At 44.3% G+C, this 27468-nt stretch overlaps 1 protein-coding gene across 2 annotated transcripts in view; it reads left to right on the top strand.

Moving 5' to 3' along the window:
• Positions 1-27468, top strand: part of runx1t1 (RUNX1 partner transcriptional co-repressor 1) — a 56601-nt gene that overhangs the window by 20043 nt on the left and 9090 nt on the right. For both annotated transcript variants that reach the window (XM_084563962.1, XM_084563963.1), the window contains exons 2-7: positions 13571-13708; positions 15090-15331; positions 18601-18690; positions 22268-22449; positions 26179-26441; positions 27127-27224. In XM_084563962.1, the coding sequence (XP_084420088.1) occupies positions 13571-13708; positions 15090-15331; positions 18601-18690; positions 22268-22449; positions 26179-26441; positions 27127-27224 (1013 nt within the window). The remainder of the gene's footprint in view (positions 1-13570; positions 13709-15089; positions 15332-18600; positions 18691-22267; positions 22450-26178; positions 26442-27126; positions 27225-27468) is intronic.

Raw genomic sequence — 27468 nt, forward strand, 5'->3', positions numbered from 1 at the left:
CTCCAGAGAGTTCAGAGGGGGTCGGAGAAGCAGCAGACGGCTGCTCCAAATGGATTTTCCTTGTTTGTAATGAGGCTACATCTTCCAGAGCTGGTAGAGTCTTTTTTTTTTTTTTATTACGGGGAGGGGGTTGGATGGAGAGAAGAACAGATAGGAGAACAGAGATGGGTGAAAATGGTTGGAAGTTGTAAGAAGAAGGGAGCGCAGGGAAGAGGGAGCCGTGGAGAGTCAGAATAATAGGAGTGGAATAGCATTCAGTCATAGATCTTTCTGATGGTGTGATGCAGTTGCCAGAGGGAGCAGGGTGGGAGGTGGTGGTGGTGGTGGGGGGTGAACAGAGTGAATAGGTAGGAAAGGATAGATGGTGGAAGAAGCAATCAGTTATCGCAGGTAGCGGTGGCCAGCGAGAGGGAAAGAAAGAAATTGAACACATGGAACACAGAAAAAAAAGAGATGTGCGACTGAAAATTTACAGCTGTTGTGTCCTAGAAGAAAAAAAAAAGAACAGCTTCCGAAACTCGAGATGTTAAACGGTGATGCAGAACTAAAAGTATTCAGATGAACGGGACGGCATCTGGAAAAGTATACAGATTTTTTTTTTTTGTTTTTCTTCAGTAAAACAGTATGTTCAATAAATGAGCTAATTGCCTGAATCACATGTGCGCATGCAGGACCCGTGTCTTTCCTTGGCCTTCGTTTCGCAGACCGTGTTTCAGAAGGGTTAAATGAGAAACATATGAGAGTGAGCTTCACCCTAGAAAAAAAAATAAAACTCCGGTGAAGACACTGACCTGCTTTAGCTTTTCTTTGATGTGAATTCCACAGTTCTACACTCATACCCTATCACCTTCATACTCCTCTCCTCTCCTCTCCTCTCTTATCAATTCAAACTGCAGGTCAGGTCTTACTACCTTGCATCCACTTCATTTGTTCCATATTTTCCACATTTCCTCGGTTTTATAGGTCTTATGGACGCATTCATGGTTGGTTTGTCTCATGTGTGCATGACCAAGCCTATATTTATTGCATACACATGTGTTTTTCGGTATCGTTAAACTACTTAAGAACATTTCCCTTGGTCCCTCATCTCATCTGTATCTCTCCGGACCGTCTGTCTTGTTCAATTTCAGGTAACCTGAAAAAGACCTGTCGAGTAATGACACGTCTTAATCTTATATGGCGTGACATAAAAAGTACATGTTAAGTGTCAATGCACAGGTGGTCGTGACATAACGCAGGGATCCTTGGCTCGGAAATCCATCCAGTGAGATGAGACACGGTGAGAGAGAAAGTGAGGAGAGGAGGAAAGGGAGCGAGCGTTTGTGAAAGCAAAAACAAGGGCAGAGAACGAAGCAGAGGGAGAAGTCAGAGGCAGCGCACAGATGGTGAGCTGTCAGTGGCCGGCTGTGCGCGAGTGTGCCTCCGCGCGTGTGCGTGTGTGCGCGCGCGCAGCGTTCATACCATGCATATTTGTGGATGCCACATGTATGCGGGGTGCACGTCTGCCCTTGCTTTCTTGTGTGCATCCATGCATGTGTGTGTGTGTCTGTGCCCTCTGAGCTGAGGAGCGGTACTGTATGTGCGCAGAGCTGTTCTTCCCAGATGGTACTGGCAAACAGACAGTGCAAGGCTGGTGGAGTTGGCACGGCTACCCTGTGCACAGTTGGCACTGCCAGCCACCATGCTTTCCCCTATGTACCGGGGCGAGAGTACCTGCTGCCAGCCGCCTAAGCTCATTGACTGACTATCGGGCTGTCTATCTGCTGACGTATTCCGCTGGTAAACTTTCTCTGTCTTTGTTTGATCCCACGAGAGCGTCCTTTGACCCTGGATGAAAATGGAGCATCCTGTTTTTGAGCACAAAAACCGAGGCATGAAGCAACATTAGATGGGCTGTCAAAATAATTCACATCACACCTTGAGCATTTAAAGGCTTCCCACTGTACACAGCTGCATTATAATTAATTGTGTTGATTCTATTGTTCCAGCAAGAGCTTTCATGTCTTAATTTCATTGTCAAATCACTAAACAGCGATGTGTCTTAACACACTGCTATGATCACAATGATCTATAGGCTTCTGCTGGCAGGTTGCCAGCACTGGAGGCTTTCCAGCCGAACGCCTTGATGTTTTCGCTCTGTGTGTGCGCAGAAAACAAGCAAGAACATACAATGTTGAATAGCTACCAAGGATAAAAGTCGGTATTAGCGCAGCGTCTCTGTACAGCAGATGTGCAGGAATTCGTATGTCTGTTTGCGTGTGGGCTTTGGGGATGCAGGAGTGTTGCCGGACTTTATATTTCACATGCCATAAACAGGAAGTGTAAACTAAGCGCAGATGTGCGTGTGTAACTGTGATCCTCTGCCGCGTGTACACTGTGTGTGTGAGTGAGTCTATAAGTGTGTGTGCCTCCGAGGAAGCAGCTGTGCAAGCGGCAGCGTGTGCCAGGTCGGGAACACTTAAGCAGAACCAAGACACTGCGCGCGCGTGTGTGTGTGTGTGTGTGTTTGCATCTGCATGTGTGTCTCTATTTGGGAGCATATGTGTGTGCCCGTGTCGGTTTGGGTGCATGTGTTTGTGTTCTCGTGTGCATGCAAGAGGGTGTAGGGGAGGGTGGGGAATTTGGCCACCCATCTGTGCTGGGCTATTTCGCTACTGTTTCTGCAGGCGCACGCAGACACACACACACATTGTCGCACACATCGTCACACACACACACACACACAGAGAGAGCACTGTGCCAGGCAAGCTGTTCACTCGCTGGCGCTGGCAACGCTCCAGAGAGAGTGGTGGCATCCATCTGTAGCACTGGAGAGCGGTTAGGCTGAGTCTGTGCGCGTGCATTCGTGTTTATGCCGCAGTAAAAACAAAACAATGGGACTGTCGCGATGATGCTATTAGTAGTATCAGTAGTGGGCGTGAGGGACAGAGTTCAGAGTTGTGCCGGTTGAAAAGCTGCCGCTGTTTGACGGACAGTGGGAGGTGGATGTGGGGAGGAAAGTGATCTGAGGCGCCTCCCGCTGAACAAAGACGGTGACATGCGATGCTACTTCCCACACATTCCAGATAAACTGAGGCATAGTCACGCACACACAGCTACTACATATATTAATAAACTAAAAAGGGAAAATATTTTTATTATACATATGCAAGGGCATTTGTCATACTGAGAATATGCCAGTTTGTACATATGTTGTTTAGATTTTTACCGTATTGCACTGAAAAAAAAAATGTATTTATGAAATTAATAGACGCTTTTTGTTGAGATTAAGGTTTAAAATGTTTACTTCCAATGCTTGCAGTTATTTGTGCTGAAAGAAGAAAAGTTAATTACAATAATAAGTTGCAAGTACAGCGTCTGAACCCCAAGTTGTTCCCTATGACAGGCCAGCACTTTACATGCAGCTCTGAACATTATTCTATACGTACTGTTTTTGTGGTAACTGCGGCACAATGGTTGACTTCATCTGTCAGTGATGTTCCAGAGGTCAGCGATGTGAAATGGTTTTTCCTACCCATGTTTAGCTCCTGTCTTCTTCTTGTTCGTCAGTGGACTCAGATGGCAGTGGACTGACAGGGAGGTGAAACGGTGCGAGGTGAAACGATGGGAGGAAAAAGCCAAGGAGAAAGTGTGTAATGGTTAGATGAAATGAGACAAAGACACATCGCTGACCTGGAATGGGTCGTGGTGGTACTGAGTGTGTGTGTGTGTGAGACAGAGCAGAGGCCATCCCTCTGCCGCCTTCGCCTCCAGCCATACTCCACTCTCCCCCACTCAGAGCCATTAGCAAACCACGGTCACCATGTCACACGCAAACACACAGGTATAGACACACACACACACACTGTGTAAGCCTGGAAATGCCTTGATCTGAGGTCTCACCAGCCACCACTCTCTGGCTGCCTGCTCACCAGATGCGTCTAAGACCCTGTTTTTAAACATCTTCTCCTGCAGGGCAAAGGAGGGAGCAGTGGGGGAGAAGGGGGTGTAAAAAAAAAAGGGAGTAGTGGTTTTCTAAAAAAAAAAAAGGGCGGTGAGGGGTAAAGCTTTTTTTTTTTCTCTGTTTTGCAAATCTGGATCCATTTAACAGGGTTCTGGAACACATTTCATAAATTGCAGACATATTTTTTCAGAGCGGTTTTGGGGAAGATAGTTAACCGGCAGTAATTTCCAACACATGGCAGCCGTCATGTGATATTTTGAAAACTCCAGGCAGACGAGGTTGTTCCCTCCCCTCAGGAGCCCTGCCCCCCTTACTGTTAGCCTCTGCCCTCTTGTTTTATGTGCTCATCTCCTGCCTCTCGCATTTGATTTCCCCATCTGTCTCTCATAGGCGCCTAATGTTATCTCTCTCTGTCAGACCTTTTCTTCTGCATCCTCGCCCCCCATCTCCTTGCTTTTCTGGAACTATGTTTTCCACGTGCGTTTCCAACCATCATGCTCCCATCCCTGTCCATCTCCCTACACACAACATCCGCGCCCTCACCTCGTCCGCACTGCATATCACTCCATCCATCCACTGTCCTTCGTGCATTCTTCCCCTCTCCCTGTGCCGTCATGCCTCCACCGCTCTTCTCGTAGTAAAATAATAACTGTCATGTAAAACAAGAGAGCCTTAACTGTCTGTTGAAAATTGATTTTGCTCTTGTGGACAGGGATATGATTCCCTTTAACATGGACACACACAGATATAAATTGGTTTCCAGCTGGCTTAAGGGAACATCACAGGGAAATGACACAAATTGTTTGTGCACGTATACATCTTTCTTTGACAGTTTCTGGACGTATTAGTGACCGTGCTACAAAGCAAAGCTCAAACATTGATCAAGGTGTGTGTATGTTTGTGTAGCTTCTAAGTTACTGAGCCACAAGCAGAGAACAAATGTGTTTAAAAATGCAAAAATACTACAGCTGTCGAATGTTAAGCATTAACACTAACAATGCGCGCAGGCCCACAGCTACGTCATCGCTCTCCCAACAAGAACAAAGGCACCTGCATTTACTGGCGATGTGAATCGAACCACCGCCGGAACACTCAACCACTAGCTCACAGCTGATTCAGAGAGCCCAACCACCCCCTAGCCACTGCACCGAATTGCAGCATATCCTCTGAACATGCAGTACCTTTGAGGTTAAATATGGAGAATATTTAGGACAGCACAAAGCAATCAAATGTGTCCACTGCCATGTTGAGTAGAGTTAAAATGTACATGTACGGCAGATAAAAAAAAAAGTGATTAATTCGCGATTAATCGCGGTTTAACTATGCTACAGATATCATGCGATTAATCGCAACTGAATATTTTCAGTATCAACTGACAGTCCTAAAAAGTACAGTCTATGATTTCCACAGTGAGTTTGTTGTTCTGAATTGTGTTACCTTAAATATTCTGCAAAGGCATGAATCCCTCAGCCACACAAATGTACGAACAGATGAGGCAAAAAAGGTGACCCACTGGCCGCGTGTGTGAGAGCTTCAGAAATAGGCCATGTGTCATCGGCCTTAGCGTGTGTGTTGAGAGTTTTGTGCGAGTCCTCTGCTGGCGTAGAGTCTTGCCTGGGAAAACACCCAGACCCATTTGGGCTCGCTTTGCTCTGTGTCAGCATGGCATCAGAAACGACCCAAACTCTATACGCAAGGCAATTTTCAACAGGCTGCCTTCCATCAAAAAGCCGACCACGGCTCTCCAAGGCTTACATCCCATTTATATTGTTCCGTTTCCTACAAAAAGCTACATTTGTATCATCGTTTTGACGTCGTGTTGTTAATGAAAATGACAGGCCAGCTTTACTTAAATAAACAATGATTTTGATAGATTTTACTAAATGTTCTGCTCAGCCATGCTGGGGAAAAATGTAATAACGTTTCTATTCTCGGCACATAATAATAATCTCTCTCATCTCTTCAAACTTTCTCTACCTTTAACTCTCTGACCCTGCTCTTTCCTACTCCTTTCTGCGTCTGTATTTTCTGTCACACATTGCCTGAATTTTCTTTTATAAGATCCTGCAGTTCAGTTTTGCCTGGCAACAAGATGTGGCGGGAGTAAGTTTGATTTGAGAGGATGCGTAACGGGCACCGTGAATCATTTTTATTGTTCCTTAACACTTGCTTCCTCTCTCTCTGCAAGAGAGACTTTATTTCAACAGATGGGTAAAACAGACATTCCTATAAATCTTTTTTTTTTTTTTTTTTTAAAGAAGACCGAGGGCTTCTAACGTTATAAACCGCATATGTTTTATTGTCCAAAGCGTGTATGTGTGACTATGTATGCGCCTGTGCGTAGTTTGAGGTGTTTTGCGGGGCGCTTGTGTTTAGTTAATGTGGGGGGGGTTTTGTGTGTGTGTGTGTTTGCGTGCATGAGTGTGTGTGTTAATGTTTGTGTGATGGAACAGATGGTGTTCAGACCTTTGTGTGCAATTGAGAAATCATCCTTATGTTACACTGAGAGAAAAGTACAGATATGGTGGGAGATGCAAAAGACTGTCAGCACTGATCAGGAGCAGGTCTGTTTGCAATTCTCTAGTGCTTCAATGTACCACCACTCTTTCACGATTACAGTTAGTGTAGATGCACTCTATATATTTGAGACAGCAGGACAAGACACGGCTATGATTTAAGGCAAGACAACTGAAAGCACTTGAAACTGGACATCACACTGCCATTTCTAATACGTCCTTTCTGGGTGCTGTATATTTATGTTATCACTTATTATCCAGCATTATTTCATCTAAAGTCGGATAAATACTCCCCATTTTCTCGTGCTACAAAAAATTCCATCACAAGCAAACACAGCTTCCTCTACCTCCAGCTATTAGTTGTTCTCAAAGAGAAACTCTGGATAAAAATTCCCAGATGTAACATTTCAACACTGAGGATAATGGCTGAAGAGGAAAACAACGTAATGACATTCAAATTACTGGATCCTATTAAACCTTTAAGTCGCTCTGCCAGCTGGGCATTCGGGACAAAACCATTTCACGGAAACGTTTTTGTCTAGGTTCACATAAATAATTAGCGTCCACGTCCAAGCTTAATCTGTGATTGGTTTGAAAAATAGCTTAAAGAAGTCCATGAGGATGCAGGGATGGAGGGGGAGAAACCAACATCAGTGCTTCCTCTGCGGCAAGAGTTGAACGAACATGTGAAGTGATGATATAACCGGATGAAATGTTTTGTAAGGATTCATTTTGTGCAGATTTCTTGTGTTTTCGGTAAAAGCAAATTACACCTGCATCATTTACCGCAATGTTGCTGGGAGACGAGGAGAAGCAGCGGCAGCAGCCACCGGTGAACTTTTAAGAACAATGTGGGAGTCGGTCGAGACGGGAGGGGAGACGAGGGGAGGGCTGGGATAGAATTGGAAGAAAATGAGGGAGTGTGAGAAATGAGCAAGAACAAGACGGTGAGAAGAAGAAATAGGAAAAAAAAAAAAAGAAGAGAAGGAAGTCTAAATTGACAATCTGATGGTGGTACTGCTCCCCTCTGCATCCTGCATCTGCTGGGGAGGGAAATAAATAAGATGATGGGAATCAGATCTGTGTGTGTGTGTGTGTGGGAGAGACAGAGAGAGAAAGTGAGGGAGAAAGGGAGATCATTTGTTGTGTTGCTAGCAATGTGTGCATGCAACCTTGCAGCCGCGTGTATGTGTATGTACTTGCGTGTCCGTGGGCTTGCGGTAGGGCGTTGCGTCCATACATCTTCTTGACAAGCGGGTGGAGTTTGATGGGACATGCTCTGCATACTGCTCCATCTGGCTCTAGTGTGTGTATGTGTGTCTGTGTGTGTTACTCCACTTGCATACAGATCGAATTCTCTTGTTTCTCTGCGCACTCCGTCTGAATCTCAATCATCCCACCTGTCCCTCAGCAGTGTTCTTTAACACATCTGTCCTTCCAGTTCTCTCCACTGCTGCCTCTCTCTTGTGTCTGTCCCCTGGTCCCCCTCTCCACATCTGCACCCAGCACACAGAGCAATCACCACAAGCATCTATTGCGCCATCTCAGCATCGCCATTACCTCTCCGCTCTGCTCCCTCTCCTCAGACGTTATTCCGTACAGTGCCGGTGTGTGGGTGGGTTGGTATTGCACGCCTGGAGGATCCATTCTGCATAGACGTTGTCATGTTGTGGACATTAGCGCTCAATTCTCAGGCTTCCCGCGGCTTCATGGTTTTTCACTCCAGCGCCAACATATCAGTGCGTGCACCGAAAGGCCCTACGCACGTCTCCATTAAACGGCTGCCTGTGTCCTCAAAGCACGAGCGGGTCAATCCATATGCATTTTTCCATTTAACTCCATAATGATGGTATCTTATGTCTGACTAATACAATCTTGCGCTCGCACAGGCGCCAGCGCACAGTAAATTGTTTATGTCACAGCCGCTAACTCTCGAAAATTCACCCAGCGTGATTGAAATCCATTGTCGTTTTGAAGAATGGGATTTGGCTGTGTGAAGTGCTCTCGAGTGGCATATTACTGCCACTGTTATCACATCATTTTCTGGGTCCGCGACGGCACGGATCACAGACGCTCACGTACGCACAATGCAAGCGCGCACATGCACATGCGGGCAATTCTAGCTTATGAAGTGTGTAATGGAGACTGTTTGACTCTATCTCTTGATGATAGACTTTGAAGTCATTGTTGCCGATATGAGTAATCTAAAATATCAAGGTTAGCCAATGTTGTCCTCGTTTCTTGGCGTGATTTGAATACGAAATGGCCTCCAGGCTTTGTGGGCGATGATGAAATGTATAAGGTTTTGATATAACATTGTATTTTTGCCTTGAGTTGTGGGTTAGCGAAGTCCTCCCTGCAACATATTGAACTGTTTCTCAGGGACCACGTTCCTCCTAGATATCGTTCATTGCAACAACCTTGTTTTAGGCGAGTGATGTAACTCGCGTGTAACCTTAGCAAAGGCATGTATCACAAGTCAGCGGGGGGATAAAAATCTCCTTTCTTTGAGCTCGGCTAAAACAGGGCTCGAGCAAGAGGGAGAGAAACACGAAGAAAGGGGAGGAAAAAAAGAAAGAGAAAAGGCAGAGAGGTTTTTGCAAACACCGAGGATCACGTAATCACGGACGATGCGAACGGGTGATGTAAGCGTGAAGACATCCTTATGAGTGGCAGGTGGTTGTCCAAGGTTCTGCCTCATTTCTAGGATCAATTCAAGAAGCTGCAAACCAGAGCGAGTCAACTTTTGTTATTTTTTGTTATTATTCGTAGGATTTGTTGAAGTTTAGCTCATTTAAATTTCTGTGTTTTATCCTCAAATGACAACAAAGACTGCAGAAAATCCTCCTCCGAAACTGATACGCGTTCAATATTACAGCAGGTTAATACGCTTCTAATGGGCCCTGATATTCTCATGGGGTTAATTCTCATTCAGGCCATTTATGCTGCAAATATTTGCGCTCATTAGCTAATTACGAAGCTTTAGATAAAACCCGAAGTGACTCTTGTGAGATGCCAACCGCTGTCGTCCGTAGACATGATCAATAGATTTGGCACCTCTGCCTGCACAGAGCGAACGAGTGACTCAACACACCCTGAAGAGACTCTTCTGTTCCTTCATGGCTAATCGCCGCCTCTTCAACAACTGTTCTCATCCTCTCCAATCCATTAATTCCTGGACAGCGGCACTTCGGAGGAGTCGTAAAGAGAGTTAGGCAAAGTCGAAGCACTCATCGGCCCCTTTCCATTAAAGCTCCGCACATCGATACCCGCCCGGCCCTGGAATAACGTCGGCTGGCCGCAGATCAGCTACTTTCCCTGCGATGTGATGCAGTAACAGGCCTAATAGATGTGCGTCCAGCCATTAACTTATAACATATGTATCAGACTAGAATAGATGACCAACTTCTTAAGGTTGTTTAAGTGTACTTTTTGAGCTGAAATATGCATGAGGTTGCTTTATTGATTCGATAAAATGAGCGTCTGATTGTAAAATATATATATATATATGCTTGTGAAAACTGATAGCACACAAGCATATGCTGTGCGTTGTTTTCAGTTACATGGTTGAGTTGTAAGAGGTATTTTTATTTTCCCCAAAACTGGATGAATTACCTTGTAGGGGGAGAGAATTGGCATTGATTCAAGTGGCATAGTAACTGCACATTGAACGGCTGAATGCAGCCCTTGTTGGTTAGTATGAAACCATTGATTTTATTCTGCCTATGTGCTTTGCAGTGCTCTCAATCAAATCAGAAACAGAGACGACGCTGTTTATAAATCACACAAGCGTGCGTGCGTGTGCGCGCGCCTGTGTCCGTGTGCAAGGATTTCACACTAACTCGTTCTTTATCCTTCATCTTCTTTACCTGAGGGACTGTAGATGAGTTTCCGACGCTTTCGGGGTTTGTTTCTCTCATCTCCATCAGACCACTGCCATCCAATCATAACACTGACCCAGGTGTTACCCCACAATTACGAGCCCGGAACCGAACTCGTCTTTTCACTCCACCACGGGGGCCTTCATTTCCATGCAGGAGGAATTTTAAACCAAGACTTTTGTGCTATTTTCACATTGAGCTGCCTTTTATTCGTAAAACTTTATAACTTCGCTCAGGCCTTTAAAAACACCCCAGTTGTTGTTGCACTACACAGTGTAGTTGTATGGTTTATACTAGGGGCTGATAGAAGTCAGGATCTGATTTCAAACTGCATCGTGGTTATGTTAGTCATTCTCTCTGTCCATTTTTCCTATCTAGTCACAAAGATTAAGGTAATCATGCGATGATTCGGATCCTAATTTATCCAACAATTATAGATCAAGTGAACTGGGCCAGGTGACCACACAATTGGGAAAGGCAATATACAGAACTATGGAAAGCATGAGCTCAAATATGCATTGAAAGAGGATAAGCACTACCATGTGGGATATGGTGACTATACTCTATTTAACTTAGGCTTGTTAAGTATATACATGTAAGTTCTTTGTGCTTGACTGGAATATGATGAATTACCTCGGGTCCTGTCACCCGGCCCTTTTTCTAATGACCTTGTATTTTCTTAGATCATATTTTAGGCAGGCATACAGGATATGATAGTTGGCAGCCAGAGGTAAGACTATATGTTTCCACTAGCTTTTCTGCTATGTCCCGAGTTTATAAAATAAATAGTCCTTTAGGCTTTTTTTTTTTTTTTTTTTTTTTTACAGTGGTGAAATTAGAGTAGTAAACCTGTCTCAGGTTGGCAGGATGGAGAGAAATGCTGTGTGTGTGTGCGGGGCCATGTGGAAAGAGGTAGAGAAAGAAGGAAACAGTTAGCAAACGTAAAATAAAGTGCGCAGAAAGGTCTGGATGGACACCTCTCTCTCTGTCTTCTCTCTACATTGACTCGTCCTTCACCCCCGTTCTTTTCTTCTCTACTATTCGCACGGCCAATTTGATAGTCTCTCTTAATTTCATTCCTTCTTTGCTGAGCTAAGGCTGTAGTTTAGTAAGAGTCTACTCTGTACTAAACTGACTTTGGTTCTGGACAACAAATCGACATCTACTGTAATATCCCAGTTAACCCAAAAAGGTTTTAGGCTCAAGGTCTATTCTGGATTTCAGTTGTGGTCTCACAGATGTCTACAGTGGCGATCCTAGGTTTTTGGGGCCCGGGGCAAAGATGTAGTTGAGGAGTATTGTCATTGCACTGTGGGTTCGTCATAGGTTTAAGTGGAGCTTTCGCATTTCGGCCCCAAACAGGTGCTTGGTTTGCCTGTCCTGATTGTGCGCCCCTGGATGCCTATAGTAACTGTCAGTGTAAAAGTTAACTTCAACCTCCAAAGTGACCCAAAGTTGGTTAGAGAGGCAGGCAGGGATGTGGCGGCTTTATTTATTTATTTATTTTTACTTTCTCTCCTGTTACTATATGTGATGTTGTGGGTTGAGATCTTGGGGATATCTGAAAAGTCCCAGACAGTCATTAGGTTTCTCCAGTGGCTGTGTGCCAGTCGGTAAGTTACTTCAAATCATTTCAGTGTGATAGAACACAAGGAGCCTCTATGAGCAGCCAGTAGGTCTTCTAGGATCGTGTTTCTTTGAAAACTGCTTAAAGAAATTAATCCTCCCTCCGTTGCATGTCACAGTGCGGTAACCACGGTAAACCTTTAAAGCCTAGAGAAGCTAATCTGTTCCCAGACATGTTGCTGGTCATGACACTTTGGTGCGTAGTCTGTATCTTATCCGCAATCTCGATGGTTTCATTCAGTTACGTCATATTCCCTCGCATTAATTCTCAAAGGGTCAACGCGCGTGGCATAAACAGAACAGCCCTGAACCGGAAGTGGGGTTGTGGGGAGCTATTTCGAATTTCACTGACATCTCCATCTCTCACTTGCCTGCCTGCTAAAGCCAAGCTAGCGTGACTAAAATACTTAGTCACGGTGCACCTCGGCTGCAGAGAGGCATTGAGGCTGGGGCCTCGCTAACAGGCTTAGAGTATCCTGACTCTCTCACATCAGTATTCCTCGTTCATTTTACCAAAACTATGACACTGTGGATCTATACAATCGGCACAGACAAACACAAGCATTTATGTCATAAAGAGAATTTACACACTTGAATAAACATGTAAAATATATGATTATTTAATTTAAACATCTATGGAAAAATAGTATGAGAGGGACTGTTTGTGGAGCTTGGATCCTCACCACTCTGATGACAGAATGTGCCTTTGACGTTCATGTGTTTGCTTTGGAGCGCCTGCATCCTATCAGCGATTACAGCAAAGTTCCTAATGTCACAGATAAAGCTTTTGTTTCTCTTGTAGCTCTTCCTTTCTCTCCTTTGTCCTTTCTGCCTCCGCCCTTCCTCCTGTCCTCGTTGTGTGTTTTTTTTTAAATCCCCTTCCCACAATACGCCACAGACACATTTGATAACAGCCTTGTTGACTCTTTGATAGGCCTGTCGTGCGGGCTCGACCCTCACTGACTCTGCTGATGTCTCATTGTGGTTCCCGCACATTATCTGTCGAGCACAGAGCAGGTGAAAACAGGTGTATGATTGGAGAAAATGAAAATGCACAAATGTCTTAAAGTGGCGTACACGTAATGTTTTATCACACGGGTTGGTTGTCTCCTGTCCTGAACAGATGTGAATTTAGTTTCCAGAGATGCGTGCATTAAGGCGGCGTGAAAGTATGTGTATCAGTTTGAGTGTAATGAGCACTGCAGTCATTAGCTGGGTTGGGGTGTGTGTGTGTGTGTGTGTGTGTGTGTGGGGGGGGGGGGGGGGGGGGGGGGGGGGGGGGGGGCGTGTTGCCATTTTGTACAGCGGGCTGCAGGGAGGCACAGATGGTGGTGGAATGAGACCTGGACTCGCTGCAGCTCCTCTCTCAGGTGTCTGTCTGTCAGCGTCTCCCGCCTCCCTCTCATTTCTCATTTGATAGTCAGAGCACATGCATCAGTGTCACTGTGGCACGACACTCGGCATGTGCCACTTGCATATGACGCGGTAAGCCGTCTATTTCTAAATGTGGAGCTCTGCCTCTTGGCGCGCAGATGTAAACTCAGCCGAGGTTGTGTTCATCTGAATTCTAACCTTTTCCTTGTCTTCTTCTTCTCTTTCTTTAGATCGCACTGGGAAGCGCTCCACCATGCCCGACTCACCTGCGGACGTCAAGACACAGTCCAGGTTGACCCCTCCTACCATGCCACCCCCGCCCAGTACGCAAGGAGCACCCCGCAACAGCTCCTACACACCCACCACATGTGAGTGTCCATCTTAAACTTGTAACTTGCTGCCGTTGTTGCTCTCTGCTGCAAAGTGAACGAAAGAAGATTGCGTGGCCTATTGATGACCGCACTTTAATAGTTTCTGCCTTTAATAGTTGCAACAAGTATTTGCATCTGCATATAACAGAATGACCCTAATGGCAAGACCTCTGTACATCTCACCACGTAGGTATCATTTCACCTTTCAACACACACACACGAGAAACGTGCACGCGGCAACTCACACTAAACAGAGCAGACACAATCCCAGATGGGAAGATCGTCGTAATAAGCCAATAAAACCAAAAAGGGGCCCCATCAGCATCACAAGGCCTTCTTAACAAGTTGCATTGAGCCTTTTCCAAATTGCACTCATACCCAACAACTCCCCCAACAAGTTCATTAACGCCCCCCACTCACAAACTGTTGGAGCGCTGCCATGACGTGCACATAGCTTGTGACGAGCAAATTACACCCTAGTATTCGCTCAGAAGTGCATACTTAACTACTTGCATGAAGAGCACTAGAATCAAAGAATCAGAGGCCCTGCGGTTGGAAATGCTCAGAGCACTCAAGTCTGTGTTGGTATTGCAGCTTCTCTGCTGCAGAGGCATTATTTTCTACTTTTTCGATCGCATACTCTCTTTCTTCATTTCTGGTATTTATTTTCCCCCTGTATATATATGTCTCTCTCTCTCTCTCTTTCTGTGCTGCAAACGCTCACACTCCACAATTAACGTCGGGGCTTCCGTGCAATGAGGGAGGAAAGGCCCGGCTCTCTCATTACGCATTCCGAAGGTTTTAACAAAGCAGTATGCTTTGATTTCCATCCGACGTAATTGTTACCAGATGCAGTTTGAGTATCTCGTCTCTCTCCTCTCTTTACAGTGGCGGCTTTGGACGGCGGCCAGAGGGGGAGTGAGTGGATCGCTAGTCAAAACCTAATCTCATTAGAGAGGGCGCTTTATGCCGCCTCGTATCTCTTTGTACGCCAAACTCCCTCAACGCGCGCATAGACACATACTGCTCCCGTGCTCTGGCGCGACGGGGGGTCCCACTGTCACCGCTTGTTTAGACTGCAGGAAAGTAGGCAGAGGGAGAAGGAGGTGGGGAAAGACAACGTGTCTCCAAAAACAGAAGTATGGTTTTTATGGGAGGATGCCGCAAAGGATCAAACAAGCTGCGCTGATTAGAAACAAATGTTGAGGATTGTGAATGGTTTCATGGGAATGCACATCATTTCAAACCGGTGGTTAGGTCTCCGTGACCTGTCCTTCTTTGGTATTTATAAAAGGCAGTTTTTGCAGGATATTAGGTTATCTTGTGAAATGTTTCTCACTTTGCTCCCCTTTTGTCTTTATGCCCTTGTCTCACGCAGTAACCAATGGCAGTAGTCACTCCCCAACAGCGCTCAATGGCGCTCCGTCTCCTCCAAATGGCTACAGCAACGGACCCAGCTCGTCCTCGTCATCTTCTCTAGCCAACCAGCAGCTGCCGCCGGCCTGCGGTGCCCGGCAACTGAGCAAGCTCAAGCGCTTCCTCACAACTCTACAGCAGTTCGGGAACGACATCTCACCTGAAATTGGCGAGCGGGTCCGCACATTGGTGCTGGGACTAGTGGTAAGTAGCTACCACAAAAGGCTTTTTCTTAAGGGACGCACGGGAAGTTAAAGCACTTTGCGAAGCATCGTGATCTTCCAGTTCTGGCATGAGCGGCGGTCTGGCTGTTCACACTGGACACGCATTTCGGCATTTCTGAGTAGAGCTATAAATAACATTAATGCATAGCAAAAACGTTTTTATGCGTCCCTGCGTAATAACTGTCTGTACATGTCAACTTCTGGAGCACCTATAGTAGAACATCTGGAAAAGGAGCAAGAAAATCTACAAACAGCAAGCTTTTGATTCATTTTTTTTTTAATTTTTCATATTATATATATATATATATATATATATGATTTAGACCATATATAATAGATTATAGTGCAGCTTGTGGAGAAATTAGACCAGAAGCAGAAAATGTTGCTGCCGATCACAAGCCTGCATCGTTTCCGAGCAGTCCGGTTGCTTCACTTGGGCGATGAATGGAAACTGGCAGCGTAGAGCAACTCAGCGAGCAGGATGTTTGTTAAAAGTGAATGCATCAGAAAGGGGTCAGTACTGCCGATTTCCGATGACAGTGCTCAAACCACTTTAAAGGGCTGAATGAAAATGGCTGTTTTTAGTTTATTTTTTTCTTCTAAACTACGTGCGTAAATAAATATCCACTTTGCAATGTCCCACTTTCGGGATTCACGTCTATTGGAGCGTTCGTCAGTGTAACACATAGCCTGGCAAAACAATACCAGAACATTTTTAATGCTGACATCTTACATCTGACCCTTGAGTCTGTCACCTTCCTACGTCTTCCTGCCATGAATCCATTGCAGTGCAATAAATTAATCATGGATTTAAGTGCAACCAACATGTATTCAACTGAAATACAACATGCCGCAGTATGGAAAACATGGGCATAAGGATTCAACTTGTAATTCTAGCATCCAGCTAATGTTATCACAGAGGTTGTGCAGGTGTCTGATATAATGACTCACCCAGTTGCATATTTGACCTTTACTTATTTATTCAGCTAATAATTAGATGCAATTGCAATCAAACGGCGACTGTAGGATTAAACGGGACGTACAAATTAAAGCAGATAATCACACTTCCAACCCAAATTAAGATCCAGCAAATAATAAGTGAATAATACACCGCATGATCTTCAACACCTAAATTAGAATTTGAATGTATTACTAAATAAACAACACGTATGATTAACTAGGCTGTAAATGTTAAATTGCTGCGTGTGCAAACGCCCGATGTGTCTGCATTTCTAATGCAACACAACACAAAACCAAGCCTGCGAACTTAAAAATACATTAATCCGGCGGAGATTCGAAAAGACAGATGTGTTCTCCTGCTCAGGCGACATGGTTACATCAAGGCGATAGCACCGAAAAGCATTTGGTATAAAGTACATGCACAAATCTGAAGATTTACCACACGTCTGCGAGATCTGAGAAGATTTGAGTTTAACGAGCAGGGGAATACAGAAATAGTGATTGAATGTTGTGCAGAAAGAGAGAGAGAGAGAGAGAGGAGGAGGAGGAGGAGGCGGAGGAGATGGAGGAGGAATTTTTTTAATTAGCCACACAGAGCATAACCTCCTTTTGGCTTCACTATGTTTATTTTTCTCATCGTCTGCATATGCACATGCCTCTCCTGTGTCCTTTTGGTTTGCATACCTCCCCTTTCTATTTCTCTCTTTATCCCCCTCTTTCTTTCTCTCTCTCTCTCTCCCTCTCTGTCTCTCTGTCCCTCCCCCTGCCTTATTGAAAAGAGTGACACCGTTAATTAGCTAGTTGTGTGCTGGGGAGAGGGAGAGAGGGAGACTCAGGAGGTTTCACTAGCTGTCAAGAACAGCCCCTACGCAATCTGGGCGAACAGATGTAAGACTGAATGTAACAAAATTCAGGTCTGGGAAATAACGCTGAGAGTGTGGAGAGGAAGAATAATATCTGTCTCGCTTGATTTTTCCTCCCTTATTTATTTATTTTTTTGCGTGCTCACCTCTTTCTTTTTCTTTCTCACTCTTCCTCTACACCCTGAGAGTGTTAAAAATTAAAAATAGTGTCACCGCTGTCTCGTCAGCCATTAATGGGAGTTATCTGGAGAAACAACCAGAGAGAAGCTAGATGTTGTCTATGTTTGTTCTAAACACACTCTCATTCAGTATTCATGTTTAAAATCTTTAGACAACACACTCTTCTGATTCCTGCATATCTTCCTGCTCCACCCCATGACACTGAAGCGCTGGGTATCACTTTCCTGAATCCATTTGGTTCCAATTCACAAGGTTGATTCTATTCAATTCAATATCAGTTCATTTCAATTTCAAAACCGGTTTGATCAGTTATGAAAGAGGTTTTCCCAAAACTAACAGTACATATGGTTTTGCTTTTGTGTTGCTCTTTGCTGTCATCATTTTTTTATTTTATTTATTTTTTTTAATCTAAATGGCTGCCACGCATCAGTTCTCAGGCCTGATGGTGTTCTCAGAGTTGGAGCTTCCGCCATGTTTTGGATCTCCCTCGCATCTTAACTAATATCTCGTCAGTTAGTCGTGCGAGACCAGTGTCGCGACATCGCTGTGCTTTTTCTAGCAAGAGAAAGCAGGAAATGGTATTTCAGAAATCAATCCGAGGACTTTTATCGATCGATTTCGGATCTTTCAGACGAAATTTAAATTTTAAACCTATGTCACTGTAATGTATTTTGGTCACCGTGGTCTTATATAGTCTGGGAAAACAGTGCGACAATTATTCAGCTCGAGGTAACACAAGCTTGGGTTATTTTAGCACCAGTGTGTTAGGCTCATGTACCAAGGTTCTGACGTCCAATAAACTGTATTTCACTTAAAGACACTTGATTTCACAATTTCCTGTACAAAACTGTAACATCTCTATTAACGTCACGGACGTCTTCAACATCAAGAATGTGCATGCAACTTTTAGTTTCTACCGACAACAATAATGAAAGTGAAAATAGAATGAAAACAAGACAAACATTCAGGTTAAGGTCTACGTCTTCTACGAGTATATTTCTCTTTCATGCAGCGTATTCTTTAATGATGTGGCTCGTGCATGTGCATTTGTTTTGCTAATTGAAAGAGATGTGTCTTTGTTTTCTGCGGCTCTTTTCACTCTGCCCTGCCCATATGCTTCCTATTACAAAACCCAAAACAGTCACTCCGGGCCAGGATATAGCTTAGCCTCCAATAAGTAATATTATCACTTAATGCCTTCCACATGGATTCATGTGTTTTCTTTCTGTCCCTCTCTCTCCTCCAGAATTCCACGCTAACCATCGAAGAATTTCACTCCAAGCTCCAAGAAGCCACCAACTTCCCTCTGCGACCTTTTGTCATCCCCTTTCTGAAGGTAGATATTGAAATATACCATTAATGCAAGAGGGCTGCCTGCCTCTTTGACTGATCAACGGAATCTGGAAAGCATTAAGCCAGCCCAGATCCAGATGTGCATACTTACGCTCTTGACGTTTATCCCTGTATTCTCCCTGTTTTGGGAGTCTCACTCTTCTCTTTGCAGCTTTATCTCTCTCTTCCATTCATCCCTTACTTGTTCTTTTCTTGCTTCTCACTCCATTTCTCTGCTTTTTACAGCTAAAGTATCATTATCAGCTTTTTTATTCTGTCTTTTGTGCAACCTTTCTGTTTTTCTGCCCAAATTGGATACCATGGCTCATAGCTTATTTTTCTGTACGATATTGGAACTGGAGAGAAGCTGGGTTTCTTTTCAAATAACGTTAAAGAACGTGTGCCGAAACAGAACACAGCGAGTGTGGTTTTGGTCCAAGGACAACTCCCCTTTTCATGTGTTCCTCTCCAGCGTCCTCCACTTTCTCTTAAGATTGTTTTGTTATTGATTATTCTTCCCATTAAGCCACATCTTCCCCGTTTATGTACCATTTTGAGCCATTAGCACAGTTACCAGAAGAAGGGGCATGTCTTCAAATAGCACAGTGGCCATTTATGTGCATTTTGTGCCAGATAGGTGTGCATTCTCGTTGTCTGCAGAATTGGAAGCAGACGGGGCGCGAGGGTGGCGGCGGCGCTATGATTTGTTTTGGTAGTCAAAGATGACAAATGGGACTGGGGTTTATATTGAGGGATGTACTGTGCAGCAGCAGTTAAGATCATGTTATGGGGCCTGGGTGAAGCTGAGATCAATATCAGAGTGGTACTGAGAGACGGAGAGCAGGGACGGACGAGCAGAACATTAAACACAGGGCTCATTTGTTTCTATTACGCACCTCTGGAAAGGTTGTTTTGCTTTCTCGCTTTCTTCATGCACCTTTTCACCATTTTACCTCGGTCTTCTCTGTTTCTCTGCAGTAATAACTTTATCAGTTCAGACCTGTCTATCTGTTTGTATCTCAGCGATAGACAGGTAAATGTTACTTATGAAGAAAAGACTTATGCAGATATCAACAAATCTCAATTTACACCACCCTCGCACGTGCATGTGTGCATTTGCAGATGTGTGCATGTGTGAACTGACATTCACGAGCCTGTATCATCCAGAAACTGGTACCACTACAACTCCCATTAACAGACCGTGACTTTGTGTCCCCCCTTTCTCCTTCCCTACATCACTCCTTCATCCTCAAGTTCATATTTTTTCACCTTCTCGCTGGTTCTCCCTCCGTCTCTTTGTATTCTTCTCTTCTCTGTCTACTGTTTTTTGTCCATCCATCTATCTTTCAGTCCCCCTTTCCCTTCTCCTCTCCTCGCCAGATGGTTCGTGTATCACTGGGATGGTTGTGGAATCAAAGATGCAACTCTTTTTTTTTTTTTTTTTTTTTTTCCACCATCGCTCCTTCTCTGCCTCTCTCTCTCTCTCTCTCTCTCTCTCTCCCTCCCCAGTCTAATTTTAGTGTCTTCCCACTGCGGGGCCTTTAATGCCAGCTACCATATGGTAGCAGAGAGCAGTTGGAGGTGTGGGGGAGCTTTTATAGGTGCGTCGAAGCACAGCTGCAACAATGCACGTCAGGGCTCAGGGTTTTTCATTACGCTAATGTTATACAGAGTCGACCCTTCCAGCCCCTCCCTCCGCCCCCTCACAAACCCACCCCTTTTCCCTTTTTCTTAATACTGAACCACAAATTGGTGGGGACTCTTTACTGGAAGGAGGCAATCATAAACCACACAATGCCTGTGACGTGATGCGCTGGCCGAACGCCCGCCATACCAGGCGTACAAGCTAACAATGATTCTCTGTTTTCAAGTTAAAGTTGCGCTTTTTTCTCTTGTCTCTGCCGTCAAGTCTTTCGTTTTTCTCGTGTCACGCCTAAGTGAGAGGAGCGACGTGAGGCGGAGGAATGAATACATTTAGCTGTGAGAGACAGAGTCATGACAGAAAATAATTGAAATAGGACAACGTAGACATGCAAAAACTAACCAGTCTCCTCCAAATTACAAAGAGAAAGTTGATGAAGTGCAGCACATCCCGAACGTAGCACATTCTGAATTGTTTTTTGGCACCATTTGACAAAATGACAAATCCAGTATTTCAACAATAAATCATCCTGAGCAGATTTTAGCTGCGGTTGCTGAACACTACTTGAAATGTTCTCCCTTTTTTTTTTTTTTTTAATGCAAGTGCAGATGTTTGTTAACTACACCGACGTGAATCGGCGTACTTTATCATATGAAAAATGATCTAGCCTCTTCAGTGGTCTGCATTTCTTGACTCAGTCTTTTTGTTAATGCGTCCCACATCTCTCCGGCAATTAGGGTGACCTCTAATTAATATAAGATGAGTTCGCCGGGGTCAAAGCAATCTATTTTACGCTCTTTTTTTTTTTCAGAGGGTAATTACGATCATAAACTATTAACGGACCATTAACTCGGGCAGGTAAAGCGAAGGCCAGCACTTAGCATTTCTTTTACTACAGACAATTACTGGAGAGAGATTTTCATATGATCATACATTTCATACATTAATACCACTAAACAAATCCTGGATGGATCCTATTTCTCTATGCAGCTGGCAAAGACTGAAACAAATGGAAGAAGTATAAGCTAATGTAGGACAAGAGGAGGAAAAAGGAATAAAGGAGTGACTATTATGGCACTGGGGAAACAGGACAGGAAAAAAAACAGACTGGAAGGCTTTGAGAGAGATTATGTTTTTTGAGGACAAAACAAAGATTAACAGACCTGAAACTTGCAGAGATGGCCCCTCCACAGGCTCTTGTGATGTACCTCTCCAAAATAGCCCCCACTCTCATTCTGAGCCTGCCTGACGCAACACTTTCATCTTCTTGCTGCAAAATACACCCCATCAGATGTCTTTGAAGTCGAGGCTCCCATACCTGCGTGGCCGTGTAACTCCCCACAAGAAAGCAGACCCCCTTGTTCCTGCGTGTCAAAGAGATTGAAAATAGCTGCTGTTCTTTAAAAAAAAAAAAAGAAAAAGAAAAAAAAAAGCACTGTATATGCCATAGGAGAGCTTTATGGGTGTTAATGCACTCTGGGTCACGGGAAGTGGCGCTGGTTCAGTAGTAATGAGCAAAGAGGGGTGAGATGACACAGGAGAAATGGATCTCTTGTTAACTAAAATTGGTGTTTTTTTGGAATAAAAAGAGTCGGGAAAGTACAATCTTAGGCTTTCTGAAGAATAGTAATGTTATATTACTGTGTGCATGTTCTGTTTCTTTAAAACTAGCTCAATTAAATTTTGTAGAGCTTTACATTTTAAGAGCATCAGTTTGACTGTCACAACATAAAGCATTAAAAAGCCTGTTATAGTTTGCTCAAAGCCTTTAGTACAATTTATATATCCAACTGCATATTTCCTCTTACTTTAATCAGTGTCCAAAGCTTTGGCGCTGTGTGGCTGTTTCCCAAATTAGCCAGAGGACCTCTCGGAAAGAGGAGGAATTGACTGAATGTGATAATAACTCGTAATAATTCAGTGCTGTTTCCTTCTGCAGGCCAACCTGCCGCTCCTTCAGAGGGAGCTGCTGCACTGTGCCAGGCTTGCCAAGCAGAACCCAGCTCAGTACCTGGCCCAGCACGAGCAGCTACTCCTGGACACCAGCACCACCTCCCCGGTGGACTCCTCCGAGCTCCTGCTGGACGTCAACGAGAACGGAAAGAGAAGGACGCCAGACAGGTGGGTGAATCAGACAGCGAGAACGCCGCTCTGGGATTTTAGCGTTTAGTGAATGTTAATTTGGGTTAGAATCAATACACGATTGCAACGGCGAGAACGGAGAGCTTATAGACGTATAAGCTCCGCTCATAAAACAGCTGAGCCTTTTTTTTTTTTCTCCTCTATTATTTGAGCTCATGCATAAATCCCTTTGAGGCTGCCCGCATCCCTGCGCGCCCTTACGTTACTCCGCAGACACAAGCTGAGCCAATGCGAAGGCAATAGTGTGATTTGTAAATGTATGGGAAGTGTCTGCGAGTGCGCCACCGGGCCTCGTGATGTGCTCCGATGGACATCACAGCTCCTGGCTCTTGCTCTTAATGGGCCAGAACAGAGGAGAGGAAGAGACGGGAAAAGTAGACCTGGCTTCACCCAGACACACACCTCGACTCACACTCAAACGCACACGTCTCAAAGGATTGAATAACAAAGGAAGACAGTTGTGACTTAATGGAAAGAGTGAATGTGCGTAGATGCTTTTGGACTGCAGGACTTTTTCTATAGCTTCTATAAACGCTGGACCCTTTTTTGTTGCAGTTCTTAGATCTCCCTTTTTAGTGTCTCTTGTGGCTCCTACTTTGGGGGTAGGTGTTTCAAGCACAGGATTGGTTTAAAAAAAAGAGTATTGACTGTGTAGTCTGTGCGTTATCGAGTCTAGTGTATGTGGAAAATTGCTGTATGTTGACCAGGACCTAGTGATGTTGCAATATCAACCAACATTACGCAATTTCAGTCTAAGAAATAAAGCCCTTAAGGTATGTAGTTCTTGGGGAATCTCTGCAAGCAGGTGACTACACTCATCCCGAGAACTGGTGCAAAAGCGCCTTATAAATCCCTCCATGCTTTTAGTTTTTTGACACCCAGCGTCATCCTCTACTTCCATGATTGCTTAAGTCCAGAGCGTGCGTCTCACTCAGCATTAGTTCAGCCTGATGCTGAGGGAGACGCACGCCAAATCATTACATCCATTTGGTGTCACGGACTGTGGTAATGACTAAATGTTCTCCGCTCTAATGGATAAGAACTAAGACGTTCGGCCCAGGACCGCACATTTCTTTAAAAAAAATAACTACATTCCTCTCTCCAGCAGTCATCCCTCCAAAACAGAAGAAATATAAATACGTGCAAAATCTATCCAAACCAATAAGGTGTGCATACATGTTTAAGACCGTAGTTCAATCCCAGCCCAGTAAAAAAAAACAATAATAATAATCATAATGCTGCAATATCATTAAAACATCTATATGTAGATTTTTTTGCCTTTGCAAATGGATAATTATAATAATGAATGAGACTAACAAGCTTGTAATAAATGTTATTAGATATGCACAAACTCATAAAAACATCAGTGCATAAAACACCATGAAGTATTTTTAGCTTCTTGGACAGAAGTGAACATTTCTTTTTTCCATTGTGCGTTTGTGCCCGTGCTACGAGTACAATGTATGCATTGTGTTTTGGAATAAAGAGTAAGTCCTAGGGGTTTCAAATTTTTAACACGGGCAAGGGAAAGGGAAAATGTACATTTTATATTTGCTGAGGGACAAAAATGCTGAATGTGATATTAATAATTCTCACCTCTCTTTTCCCCCAACAGTCGGATAGGCAGACTTTTTCTGTAATACCTGCATATTTGCAGGCCGTCTGGCGCATAGGGGAGTGAGCTGAGGGGAAAGGTGTGCGTGTAAATGTGAAAGGGAATATATGGAGGAAGAAAAAAGTTAAGTAGGCATCTGGATTCAGTGAGAATATGTGGTCTCTTTGTGTGAATGTGCGTGCGTGCGGGATTCTCGATCTGGTGTGAGAGTGTGAGTGCGATTCACGTGTGCGCTTCCCTTTATGTGTTTGGCTCTGTGTGTGTGTGTGTGTGTGTGTGTGGGTGCGCGAGTGTGTGTGTGTCTGGGGAGATGGGCTGATAACACATACAGATGAGGTTCCAGCACCAATATGGCTGGCTAAGCACCTCTGGTTTCTGCTTACCTCTGCTCTGCATTCCCACTTATTGGAGCCTGTGTCAGAATATCGGAATTTGAATGGGAATCTTTAATTACACACAACAATGCTTTATCAATGCATCCTGATTAATACGATGGCCGGCAGAAACCAGACCAGGAATATCATAGAACAGGAAACGGTGTACACTATATAAGGGGCAATGCATGCTGTAGAATGCATACCATATATTCTACAACAAAGTTCTGCATTTAAATAATAGCTGAGCGTGCAAAATGACTGGTACCTACAGTGTAATGGTTTATTTCAGTGTAAGCATATTTCTATAATATTCATTGCAACAACACAGTTATACCATAATACTCTATCTATCTAAGACTCTAAAAAAGAGAGTGTTATCACTAAAACCGAGTTCGATTTACTTATTAAAGACGAAAATTATAAAAAACATGCCCTTCTCAGGGGATGGGAGGGATCTTTCTTTCTTTCTGTCTGTCTTTCTTTCAGTTTTTGAAATGTTATAAGCATGCATGTGTAAATCAAGACAGTTGTCTGTTCCATATATGTCCAATTATTTTATGTGAACAAAATAACCAAATAAAAATATTTAAATGTCAAGCACTGGCATGCTCATGTGAGTTGGCATGTACAGCATGTCGCCTATGCAGTGCACCGTCTGTGGAGGTGTGTGCACATGTATACTCGCTAGATACAAACATTGTTGCAGCAGGAAGGCTGGGGAGATATGCGAGGTGTTGGGTGGTGCGGGGGGGAGGTGGTGAGTCGAGGGAGATGGAGAGATGGACGGATGGAAGGAAAGAGCATATGGAGAGCTGTGGATGAGCATTAGGAGCCCATAAAAACAGCTCATTAAGAAGTTCAATCTGTTCATCCGAGAGAGAGAGAGAGAGAGAGAGCGAGAGAGAGAGAGAGAGAGAGAGAGAGAGAGAGAGAGAGAGAGAGAGAGAGAGAGACGGGAAAGAAGAGGAGAGAGAGAGAGGGAGAGAGGAAACTGGAGGACTGCAGATAGTGGGGGAGGTTGGCGAGTTTAAATGTGAACTGACAAAGCTGAGAACACACACACACACATACACGCAGGCATATGGACACACATGTGCAAGCGGGCGCACACACAAACACACCTGGCCACATTAATCTTCGGAAGCAGGCTAACAGAAATCCACCTGATCCCCTTGGAACTACTTGTGTGAGTGCGTACGTACAGTATGTACGCAAGCGTGAGCACACGCGTTCGCACTTTAGTTGTATATATGTATGAATGGACACGGTGTTGATGAATAAATTCCAAGATGATTCCAGGGAACGTAGACTTTCATAGCAATCACTTCATCCGGCTGGACTCAGAACGTTACAACGGCATGACATGTTTCAAGTTTGGCTCTTGCTTAAAATAACTGTAACAAGCACGTTTTTCATTTTTACAAAACCGCCGTGATATAAACATCACACTGACTCGTATCTATGTCCTCTGCTCTCACCTGTTTTATTTTTCTTTTCTGCTGATCCATTGTGACTCAGGAAGTCTTTTGTTATCCGCCAGACAGTCGCTGCACAAAGAATATATTCAAGACTGGTAACCGCAAGCAATTCAGCCAGATTTGGTTTCCATATTCTAAACTTCAAAAGAGGATAGTTTCTATTAAAAATGATCTCAATTCTAGACTCAGTGAAAAGTAAACACCGACTCAAAATCCATCTGTCTGTGTTTCCTACCAGAACCAAAGAGAACGGCTTCGAGCGAGACAGTGCCCTTCACCCGGATGTTCATCCCAGCAAGCGGCCCTGCACCATAAGCCCTGCCCAGCGTTTCAGCCCATCCAACGGGCTCTCCTACCAACCCAACGGCATGCCTCACCCAGGCCCCCTCCCTCAGCAGCACTATAGACTAGACGACATGGCCATCGCCCATCACTACCGCGATACCTACAGACACCCCGCTTCTAATCATCGGGAGATCCGTGAGAGAGCCAGGCCCATTGGTGAGGACACTGGAGGATGTTGTGAAAGAAACTACTTTATATACGCCATTTGACATAATTTCTCAGGTTTACCACTTCTTTATACAGTGCACCACTGAGATTAGTGATTCTAAAAAACATCCACTTCCAAATTGTGGTTGATTGCTGGTACAGGCGACTGACAGACGGTCTCTCTAACCACAAGACATCCTGATGCCCCAGAGAGAAAACCCAAAGCTGAAGTCACCTAATGGCTAACAGAAGTTATGCACTGCGAGATGTATGAGCAGTCCTCAGAGGCACGTTTAGGCACAACGTCGTCACATTAGAGACATTTGTTCTGTTCTGCGTAGTCCAAGCATTGATGAAGATGGAATGAAGATGTGGGTCTGTTCTAAAAATAGGAGAGACATTTACCATGTCTGGCCTTGTGATGGATGTTTACTGGACTAGAAGCTCAGTCATTTGAGTCCTGCCCTCGGGGTGGGAGAGGGATATGGAGACAGCATAAAAAAAAAAAGGAGTGGTGCGGTAGCAGGGGAAAGAAATGGATGGAGAGAGTCAAATGGGTGCCAGATGAAGGATAGATAAAAGGGAAAGCAAGGGACGGAGTGATGGAGCAGCACTGATCGATCCTTTGTGTCATACTGATTTGCTCTTTGTTTATCTTTCTGTCTGTCTATTTGTCTGTTTGTCTTTCTTACAGGTATGCACGCAGGCACCAGGCAGGAGGAAGTGATTGACCACAGGCTGACAGACAGAGAATGGGCAGAGGAGTGGAAGCACCTTGACCATGTAAGAAAAGTAATAACATTTTTTATTACTATACCCTTCAGTTCTGTCTTTGTAAGTAACAGAGGTTATCGACGTTAACGTTAAATATTAAATTATTTTCTATCGCATTGTGCTGTACATGTATATTACTATGCATAGACACTGTCAGACAAATGTTCAAAGAGCGAAAGTTAAGAAAATAAATATTCGTCATTGTGCGCATGCTTGCATGTAAATCTGTTCCCCTGCAGTGCAACAAGCCTACAGTGATAAC

Source organism: Chelon labrosus (genome assembly GCF_963514085.1).
Source record: "Chelon labrosus genome assembly, chromosome: 16".
Taxonomy (NCBI): Eukaryota; Metazoa; Chordata; class Actinopteri; order Mugiliformes; family Mugilidae; genus Chelon; species Chelon labrosus.